The following is a 10,424-nucleotide window of genomic DNA, read 5'->3' on the forward strand; positions in this document are numbered from 1 at the left end:
TCAGCAGCAAATGCCCGAAATCATGCTTTGTCAGTTCCTGCTTCAGCCTCTGCACTGTGAACTTCCTGTAATCCTCCTCTTCCCCGTTGTTTTGCTGGCTTTGCCCGCTCTCCTCTGTCTGGGTGTTGATCGCCGCGCTGCTTCGCGTCTTCTTAGTCGACCTCGTGTTGACTCCTTCGCTCGTTTCCATGTCAGATCCGACGCCACCCGTATCATCTTCTTCTTCTGTTCTTGTCCGCTTTCTACGTGTGGAAGCCGTGGCCCTGATTTTGTTGTCGAGTGCTGATTCTTTCAACCTTGCTTGGGCGAGTTCTTGTTGAAGCTGGTCGAGGTTTGCCTGTGCAGCTTGCAGCTCATGAGAAAGACCTTCTGCTCTTCTGTTTGCAGCTATATGTGCCTCTCTTTCTTCATCCAGCAGCTTCTCCAGTGATTTCACGTTGTGAGCCCTCTGCTCGTTACTTTTCTTTAACAACGATTCTATCTCTTTCTCTCGTTCCTCGACTCTGGCCTCGAGAACAGCTACTTTTGAGACGGCTTCCATCTCAGATACACGTAGTCTGCTCAACTCGTCCTCCATATCGGTTTTCTGTCTCTCTAGATTCTCCATTTGCCTCTCGGCTCTTTCGATCTTAGCCAGTCTTTCCATTGCCAACCTCTGAATCTCGCTTTTCTCCTTCTGGGCGGTGACAGCTTCAGCTCGAGCTTTGTCTGCCAGTTCAGTCGCATGTTTAGCTTCTCTTTCAGCAGCTCTACATCTCTTTTGGTCCTCATCGAATCTTTGGAACTCGGACTGGTACTTTTGCTCCAGATGGATTTTCTCCTGCTCTAATATTAAGGCCTCTCGTTCATATGATAGCACCTTGGTGTTAGCACTTTCCAACTTATCAACCAACTCCCTAATTTCTAGCTTTAGTGATGATGTCTCTACATCAAAGCTTTCAAGTTTTGACTCGGCTGCCTGCAAATGCAAAAAGACAAATTACATAACCTAAGACACGTTCCAAAAGAAATGCTCAACTGATTCAATGATCTTAAACACAACGCACGATTACATATACTGATATACATGAGACTATGAGTATCCAGTTGTATATGGATAGATTTGTGCACCGCGTATAGTATACATGTGTAAAAAAAAGAGTTGTTAGAATAATGGATGAATGTCACTTCTATCTTCCCTAAAATTTGCAGAACTAGAAACATGCACATACATACAAAAGGGGAGCAAACGCATCCAATTGGATGAGAGTAAGATAGTTTGGAAGATCAAAATAAACAGAAATATTTAATTCAAAAAACCGCACCTTCAATTCTAGTCTTAGAGTTGTCAACGACTGCTCAGCTTGCTCGAGTTTTGTTGCCTTCTCCCTTGTTTCCTCTTCCTGCAGTTCAATAACACTGCGAATTATTCATAGTCCCAGCCCAGATAGAGAGAAATATGAAATGTCCATCCTAATAGTTAGTTAAAAAGAGGACAGAGATAGAGAAGCTACCTTCTCAACCAATGTGCAATTAAATTCCTCCCTAAGAGCATCTTCCCTCAACTGGGTTTCCTTACTTGAACGCTCTTGCACTGAGGAAGCTTTCTCGAAAGCAGATTTCGCCTCATTAACAGCAAACTCACACTTCCTTTTCCACTCCTTTGTCTCCTCTTGAGCAGACTTTGCTTGTTCCCTAGCTGCAGCAAGCCTTGCTTCAGAAGCTGTACTCCGTGACCTGAGAACTTCTATTTCTGAAGTAACCTGATCTTCAACCGCTTTCTGCTTCAAAACAATCTGGTCATATTTTCTTTTCCACTCTGTAATCTCTTGTTTGGCAGAATCTAGTGTTTTCAACAGAGTAGAGCATCGCTCCTTCAATGAACTGTTATCACCCTGCAGATTAGTTATGCGGTTTGTATACTCATCTGCCAGCTTCCTCTTATCATTGATGGCATCATCATAACGTTTCTGGTACTCCGATTTGTATTTCTCACTATCCTCCAATTGCTTGCTAAGGAGCTTCATCTTGTCTTCAACGGAACGACATTTCAGCACAAGCGAACTCTTCTCCGAAGCAATGTTATCTATAAGCCTTTTGGTGAGATCATATATCGGGCCTTCCAAGCTGTATGTTTAAACAGGATCAACAAGAGAAAGACTCGAATGAATCATCTAACAAACATAGACGTAAATGAAAGTCAGTGGGTTGAAAATGATAGAAAAACCTTTGTTGCAAGAATACAGCAAGTTTCTGCCATTTTCCTGGGCCATGGCAGGACGCATCGTACTCTGAGAATAGAACTTCTAATACCTGCAACACAGTATATTGACATGAATAACATGTACGCCTAATGATCCAATTAACCCTTTCAAATTCTAGAGTGCTTCCATGCATATTAAAAACTTTACTAGTAACTGCATGCATTGAGAGAGACGATATATGGTGGCCCGTTTGGAAAACAACAACCAGAAGTTTGATAATGTACCTTAACGACATTGTCTATACTGGCATCAGAGGCATGGCAAGCAGCTCTCAACCGCTTTTCCATGCTCTGGATGGTACTTCTACACCGCAAATCTGCCTCCATGAAAGCATTTCTTTTATAATCCTGGATCAGTAACAGATAGTCAGTATCTATCAACAAATGACAGTAAGAGAGAGCATTGCATACGAAGATTGAGAAAGTAAAATTATCTTCAATGATCATTTCGTTAATGACTTCTTAAGACGAACAACTAATTCTTGCTGAATGAATGTTTCTGAACCCATCACCTCAAATGCCTTTTTGAAAAACTTTTGGAGGAGATCATCGTACTTTTTCCTTGCTGAACCAGCCCCTACAGCACTGGCACTAAACACAGCCAAGGCTTTCTGAACTGCTTCTTCATGCGCTTCCCTCAGCATACCCTACAAGCAGCAACATTTGAAAATGATATAGCAATTTAGACTAATGAGACAAACAAGAAAATAGTACATACCTCTTCCGGAGGCTTTGATCGGTCAAAAGCAGACATATAAGCTTCTGCACCAGAATCATAAGCTCTTCGACACTCAGCTTCTTCAACACTCTACAAAGCAATGGTAAAGAGATGTCATTGTATGAAAGTATCTGCAAGACTGCAATAAACAATCTTCATAAAGCATTACTAGGTACACCACAAACAAACCTTAATACAGCTTAAAGTACCAAAAGGAAAACGCATGTCCACCCTAACTCTACAACAAGAGGGAAACTTTTTCAAACAACCACATTTAATCACTGATAACAGGATTCTATATTTATCAGAAAACTGTGTACATTTCCAAGTGAAGCAAATATCCAAGACTATCCTATTCTAGCTTCGGATCACCTAGTACCATTCGAGGAAACAAATGTTTATGCTACTATTGGCTTTAGACTGCAATTCTTCCACAAATAAACACTTCCAGAGGCAAGGGGGATCGAACCTGCCAGGAGGAGGTTATGGTGGGCACTGCACCTTTGTTCAAAGCATCCAGATACGACTGAGTAACACCAACAAGAATAGGACCTGTCATCACAGTTGGCCCTACCTGCTTGGGTCTTGTCCTCTCAAAAACAAACTTGGTCAATGCATCCAAGCCAGCTCTGAATTCAGGCCTCAATTTGTCCAACTGATTAGAGAAGCACAGGGATATTCAGTATTATATACAACAAATCAATAAATAAAGATCGACACAATCACAGAAGAAAACTATAACAGACTGGACATGCATAGAATGATACTAACCGATATTTGATCAAGTCTCTGGAGCTCACGTTCATTACTCAAAGGTCTCACAAGGGTGAAACATTCTCGATCTGGAAATAGTGCTTGGATAGAATCACGGATCTGCAAAGACCGTTTATTTCAATTTACATTGACTAATAAGCATTCCAGCGTAAGAATTAAATTAAAACGACACCCAGAACAGCTTTAAGAAAAATAATGGCAGCTGACCAATAGTAAGCTACACGTGCAATAAGGAGGATCAAACCACCAAAATGGGGTTCAATTAAGCATACTAGAGATCTACAGGCAAATACAATGATTACCTCGTTTTTAGCAGCAATATCCTTCCCACCACCTTGAACAGGCCTTAATGCAAGTTCCAAATAGTCACGGGGTGTTATCTTTTGGTTATCTTCCACTAGATCCAAATAGAAGTCCTACAAGTATAAATCTAATAGTTTTAAACTCCATAGCAACAATATGAACACAATCGATCTCCATAAACAAGGTAAAAACAATTCCAAACAGATTACCCTCAAAAGCCAGACAAAGATGGGGGAGAATTGTCCAAGCTCGGAGGCTGAACTCTTTCCTCCAGAGGCTTTTATACGGATATGCTTTGTCATTTCAGTTACAAGAGAGAGACGATCGAGTGCAGCTTCATCAATACCTCCCATCTAACATAAAGCCAAAAGAGATGCACATCTAAGCCAGGAAAAAGTATTATGTAAAGAAGAGGAGCTGCCCAAGCAGACCTAAAAAACAAAGTTCAAATTGGGAGATGTACCAACCTGATTGTATATGAACATGCTGGACAAAAGAACCGCCAATGAAAATATCTGAGTGCTATATGTACCCTGCAGCAAGAGAACGGAGGTCAATCAGCATATGCTGACAAAAAGAAAATTGGAGCTGAAAGAAACAAACACATTATGCATATTAAAGTATAAAAGCAACAATTGATCATAAATCTTTGTCATGCAAAAACTGAGGAACAAAATGTTTCATAAAAATGCCAGGAGGAAACACAAGCAACCAATTGTTTTTTCCGTAGATATTAACTTCTTACTTACCGTTTGGTCGTATGCATCTATCCCTTCGCTATCTAACAACAAAAGATTATACTCAGTTCCATCAAGAGCTGTTCTCTTCAGAGGAGCACTCCACAGCCAAAGCCCCTTCGTGCATGGCTTGTGTGTTGATGCCACCTGAAACCCACTGCTGCGTCCAAGAAGCTACGAATAGCAAAAACATTGAATATCTTACATATAACCAAAAGATGCAGGCTAAAAGTAAAGACATGAAATTAAAGTTTCGGCGGAAAGAAAATAACATGTATCATGATTAAAAGATGCAAAAGCAAAGAAAGGCATTATGAGGCTAAAACCATATTACCATAAACAAAGTCTTTGCTAATGAAAAAAATATGCTAAAGTACAATTTGCAGACAGCCCAAAACCAATGCGGCATTTCATAACTAAAAGAACTTACAAAGACAACATTAACAAAGTTATAAACGTCAAGAGAGCACTCTTTACAGCTAATAACAACCATAAAAGACCGAAAGAACTGGGAGACAGATACTTATCGCCAATGCCTATGTGTTCGCAAGGAAAACAGTAGGTCTATATCAATACTATCTAAAAATTTCCCAATATTTATCAAAGACTAAGAAATAAACTCGAAATGTAGAGCATAAAACCTAATTTGACAAAAAAAAAACTCCATATCCATAACAAACCCTGGACCTTAAAACTCGGTAAACCAAACAAGCAGAACACCGCTGCAAACTCAAAAACGAACTCCAAAACCTCATTCAAAGAATACAAAACCAAACCTGATTCAAGATGAAGCTCTTGCCCTGTCGAGCACGGCCACACACAGAAACAACTCCAATCGGCTCCTTCACGAGTTGCAGCGCAGCAACGGCCTCGGGATCCATTCGAAACTTCCCCTTCTCATCACAGTAAACAAGTCGAATCGGCCTCGCGGGCCCCGTCACCGGAGAGGACGACGCCGCCGCCGCAGAAGGCGGCGAAGGATAAGATTCGGACGACGGAGAAGCCGAATCAGAGGGAGAATCCTTCCCTCCTCGTCCAAAAATTCTCATCATCTCGGAAAACTTCTCGGGTTCCGCCTCTCCGATTCGTTTTTCTTTTTCTTCCGCCCAAACCTGCGTTTGCACTTCAAATTTACTAAGGGGGATAGTGACCGTTCGAAGCGGAGAGAGAAGAAAAGGGAAGACAGCCAGGGTGACGCATGAAATGACCGTTTTATACACTTGATAGGGGCAACTTCGTCCTTTTAATCTTCTTCGGGGAAGTTGGGCTTTGTGTATTGGGCTTAAGGCTATAAAGGCCTAAATTACGACCCATTTTTCCAAATTCCGATAATTCGTGCTTAAAATGGACGTAAATGTAATAGAAGCAGCATAACGATATTAGTACATCATATACTATAAATGTGAACCTTAACTTCCATCCAATATATTCGGACGGAACGCCGACAATATGTTCTGGATAATTGTAAATTGTTACACACTTATACAAATCAAATAGACACGTGCGTATATACTATACATAGGTAAACAAGGTTTTATAATTATTTGTCATATAATTTTTGAACGGTGTTAAAGATACGATTCGGAGTGTCTAATTGTTTCCAGATTTTTTAGATCAACCAGAATCTCAATCCGTATATTCCATAATCAATTGTAACTTTATGGTGAATAAAGATTCTATACCAACCGGTTTAGCGATGTTACCATTCGGAGCCTAAGATTCTATTTTGCTCTCTTATTTGGCTGTATACATATATATATATATATATATATATATTTTTATATATCTGGGTATATGAGTAGACCAAGAGTCAACTCTTCACATAACAAGAGATCACACATACATATAATTTGCGGAGAAGAACCTCCACAACCCAATCCGAGAGAGAGAGAGAGAGAGAGAGAGAGAGAGAGAGAGAGAGAGAGAGAGAGAGAAGAAAAGAAGAAACAAAAAGGCATGACAGTTGAAGAAGTGGACGATTACACAAGAGATGGAACGGTGGATCTTAAAGGAAATCGTGTCCGAAGATCCCGAAGAGGCCGTTGGAAAGCTTGCTCCTTTATTGTCGGTATGTGTTATATCATCATCAATCCATGAAACGTTGATTACAGTGATTAAGCATCTAATCACAATGCTTATACACATATATATATATGATCTGTCAGCTACCGTAAATCCATTAGTACATATGTTCGTGAGTATGCCACTGGATTTATGTGTTATTTTGGCTAGAAGAATTCCAAACACTCGTATATATATATAGTAATCTTAATGCCTTATCCATATCCTATCAATATACATATATGATATATATGTTCAAATATCCAAAAGATTTATTTCCTTTTGTTTTTTTTTCGGAAAATCCCACCAAAAATGAAAATTTATACGTCAAAAGACATAGGATAATTAATCTTGGTGTTCATGGATGATATATAATTCAGTGGGAAACTGTAAAACAGTGTACGAGGTATTTGAGAGGATGGCATATTATGGGATATCGAGCAATCTGGTGATATTCATGACGAGCAAGTTGCACCAAGGCACCGTCGAGTCGGCGAACAACGTGACCAACTGGGTCGGCACGAGTTGGCTCACTCCTATCCTCGGCGCCTACGTGGCCGACGCCCACCTCGGCCGCTACCTCACCTTCCTCATCTCTTCCGCTATCTATTTCTCGGTACACTTATTTATATTTAACATTCTCTTTATATATATAATATAATATATAAGGTTATAATATAAACTTTAAAAAAAGGAGACCATGATATAGTAGAACAATAATGTGCATGTGATTTTCAAAGGAGCTGTAGCGACCGCACTTACTTTCTTCTCTCTTTTGTTTTTTCTATCTTTATGATAATGCCGTGGGAAAATGAAAGATGAGAGGAAGTATATATTATAGATGTCAACGTTGACATGATAATGATAAGAACCATTCGTATAAAGTCCAACCACCAAAGAAGGAACAAAAAGGACAAACTATGCATTTATTTATTTATTTTTGTCATTTACTCTGCAGATATAGTTTCTTTTTATAATCAAAATGTCCTAAAACTATATATATACACACACACACGATCCAAACGACGTGCATCCATTAAAATGATCTGATAGGGGGGGAGAATGAAAACATTTTTAACCATTTCGGTTTTCGAATATTTTTAAATAGAAAAAATAATTTATATTTACAAATACTATCAAAGGTTGAAAACCCAAATAAAATCCACGTAGAAAGAAATGTATTAGACTAAAATTCTGATGTGTTTTGTAAAAGAAATATACGAAGACACTGGTTCAAGTTCGTTTTTTATGGGGTTTTAATTTAACACATTGGTAGATGGGCTTGAAACGATCTGATGACGATGATGGTGATGATAGGGGATGGTGGCACTGACATTATCGTGTCACTTCCGAGCCTGAAACCACCGGCATGCACGGCCGCCAACGTTCAAGAATGCGAGAAGGCATCCACGTTGCAAACGGCAGTGTTCTTCGGAGCACTGTACACGTTGGCCGTCGGGACAGGCGGCACCAAACCGAACATATCGACGATAGGAGCCGACCAGTTCGACGACTTCGATCCCATGGAGAAGACAATGAAATCTTCCTTCTTCAATTGGTGGATGTTCAGCATCTTCTTCGGCACTCTCTTTGCCAACACAATTCTCGTCTACGTCCAGGTACTTATCTATCTTCTAGATCTCAGTGTTGGTTATCCGAAATTCAGATTTTTTTTTCCCTAAATCTATATGATAGGTCTTCGTTAACAATTGTTTTGTGGAATAACTCGAATTAATTGGACGATGATTGTGGAATGATGGGACAGGACAACGTGGGATGGGCATTGGGATACGGGCTTCCGACAATGGGACTGGGGATATCAATCACGATATTCGTGATGGGTACTCCTTTTTACCGGCACAAGGTACCGACAGGAAGCAGCCCCTTCGCCACCATGGCTCGAGTCATCGTCTCCGCCATTCGAAACGCCCATCTTCCCTTACCCTCCGACTCCAACCACTATCTTTCTACTCCCACTCTCAGGTGCTTTTTTTTGCTTCACATTCTCATGTACAGATTTCTCTCTTGATAATCTCCTCTCTCTCATGATCAATCAAAATCTGTGATGTAGATTCTTGGACAAAGCTTCGGTGAAAACAGAAAAAACGCATCAATGGAGTCTCTGCACAGTGACAGAAGTGGAAGAGACCAAACAGATGCTGAGGATGTTACCCGTTCTGTTCGTGACTTTTGTCCCGAGCACAATGCTCGCCCAAGTCAACACCCTGTTCGTGAAACAGGGCCCCACCCTCGACCGAAGTCTCACCCGCAGCTTCAGCGTCCCTCCCGCCAGCCTCTCGGCCTTCGTCACCTTCTCCATGCTCCTTTTCATCGTTCTATACGACCGTTTCTTCGTCAAGCTCATGCGAAAACTCACCAGAAACCCCCGTGGCATCACTCTCCTCCAACGCATGGCCATCGGCTTGATCCTTCACATCATCATCATGATCGTTGCCTCTGTGACCGAGAGGTACAGGCTCAAGGTCGCTGCGGAAAACGGGTTCGTTGATCAGGCCAAGGCCAAGCTGCCATTGACGATCTTCGTGTTGCTCCCTCAGTTCGTATTGATGGGTATTGCCGACGCCTTTCTCGAGGTCGCGAAGCTCGAGTTCTTCTACGACCAAGCCCCCGAGAGCATGAAGAGTCTCGGGACTTCGTACTCGACCACTACTTTGGCCGTCGGCAACTTCCTCAGCAGTTTCTTGCTCTCCACTGTCTCCAAGATTACAAAGAAACGTGGACGTGACTGGATTCTGAACAATCTGAACGCGTCTCGGCTCGATTATTACTACACGTTCTTCGTGGTCCTGAATCTGGCGAACTTCATCCTGTTCTTGGTCGTGGTTCGGTTTTATAGATACAGAGCCGAGGTTTCGGATTCCATTGATGCCAAACAGGAAGAGCCTATGATGATGAGTGTCGGAGGAAATGATCAGGAACCTGGAAACAAGGCATAGTAATACTGTGACTTGGATCATTATAAATATAAATGTCTTTTTTACGTATTTTGAGTATTTTGGACAGAAACATAAGTTAAAAGGAAAGGATTAGAGCCGAAACATGATTTAAGATTAAAACACAGATTCTACTAATCAGCTAAAATCAAAATTTCAATAGCTGTACTTCCTCTTCCTCTGCATCTTCTTCTTCTTCTTCTTGCTCGGCTTCGTCTTCGATGGCGTTGTACTAACCAGCTGAAATACTAATATCAATACTTCTACAATTCCGATCATGCCAATCTCCGAGAAATTTGGAGAGACGAGTCCATAATCCAATGGACTTACATCCGACATTCTACACTGGTTCCATGGTTGCAGAAGGGACAGCTGAATACTGTTTCAAGCTTGACCATCCGTTTCTTAGGAGCAGGCTTTGCCCTCGATTTCCCCTCTCCCATGGTTTCAGCTCTTTTTCGCTTATCAATCGGAAAAAAGAAACATCCAATGATCCACAAATCAACATCATTGGTGCTTCGTATGGAACAAGTACCAGATCATTCAACGCCCAATTGAGAAATTCAGAAGGCGATATTCGATAAGACACCGCAGGCCGTCATACTACAGAGCAAAGTACACGACGATGTGTTTTG

General features: G+C 41.1%; 2 protein-coding genes across 3 annotated transcripts in view; one reads left to right on the forward strand and one right to left on the reverse strand.

Annotated features, from left to right (window-relative positions):
- Positions 1 to 5,938, reverse strand: part of LOC104798407 (guanylate-binding protein 1) — a 6,860-nt gene extending 922 nt beyond the window's left edge. Inside the window, exons 1-14 of one of the 2 annotated variants that reach the window (XM_010520475.1) lie at positions 5,551 to 5,938; positions 4,787 to 4,948; positions 4,505 to 4,570; positions 4,247 to 4,390; positions 4,037 to 4,150; positions 3,732 to 3,833; positions 3,430 to 3,615; positions 2,961 to 3,050; positions 2,755 to 2,889; positions 2,468 to 2,590; positions 2,207 to 2,292; positions 1,494 to 2,106; positions 1,305 to 1,382; positions 6 to 958 (exon numbers count right to left, since the gene is read on the reverse strand). In XM_010520475.1, coding sequence (XP_010518777.1) covers positions 6 to 958; positions 1,305 to 1,382; positions 1,494 to 2,106; positions 2,207 to 2,292; positions 2,468 to 2,590; positions 2,755 to 2,889; positions 2,961 to 3,050; positions 3,430 to 3,615; positions 3,732 to 3,833; positions 4,037 to 4,150; positions 4,247 to 4,390; positions 4,505 to 4,570; positions 4,787 to 4,948; positions 5,551 to 5,826 — 3,128 coding nt within the window. In that variant the 5' untranslated portion in view covers positions 5,827 to 5,938. Of the gene's footprint in view, positions 959 to 1,304; positions 1,383 to 1,493; positions 2,107 to 2,206; positions 2,293 to 2,467; positions 2,591 to 2,754; positions 2,890 to 2,960; positions 3,051 to 3,429; positions 3,616 to 3,731; positions 3,834 to 4,036; positions 4,151 to 4,246; positions 4,391 to 4,504; positions 4,571 to 4,786; positions 4,949 to 5,550 lie in introns of both variants that reach the window. The other variant, XM_010520477.1, reaches the window with a different exon arrangement.
- Positions 5,939 to 6,607: 669 nt separating this feature from the next.
- On the forward strand, positions 6,608 to 10,408 carry LOC104798408 (protein NRT1/ PTR FAMILY 5.2-like). The gene is given in 6 exon segments (XM_010520478.2): positions 6,608 to 6,842; positions 7,234 to 7,451; positions 8,153 to 8,171; positions 8,174 to 8,454; positions 8,601 to 8,818; positions 8,907 to 10,408. Coding segments are annotated over 6 exon segments (1,734 nt in total). The 5' UTR covers positions 6,608 to 6,730; the 3' UTR covers positions 9,793 to 10,408.
- Positions 10,409 to 10,424: the final 16 nt, after the last annotated feature.

The sequence above is a fragment of the Tarenaya hassleriana genome, unplaced genomic scaffold, assembly GCF_000463585.1.
Source record: "Tarenaya hassleriana unplaced genomic scaffold, ASM46358v1 Cleome53, whole genome shotgun sequence".
NCBI classification, from domain to species: Eukaryota; Viridiplantae; Streptophyta; class Magnoliopsida; order Brassicales; family Cleomaceae; genus Tarenaya; species Tarenaya hassleriana.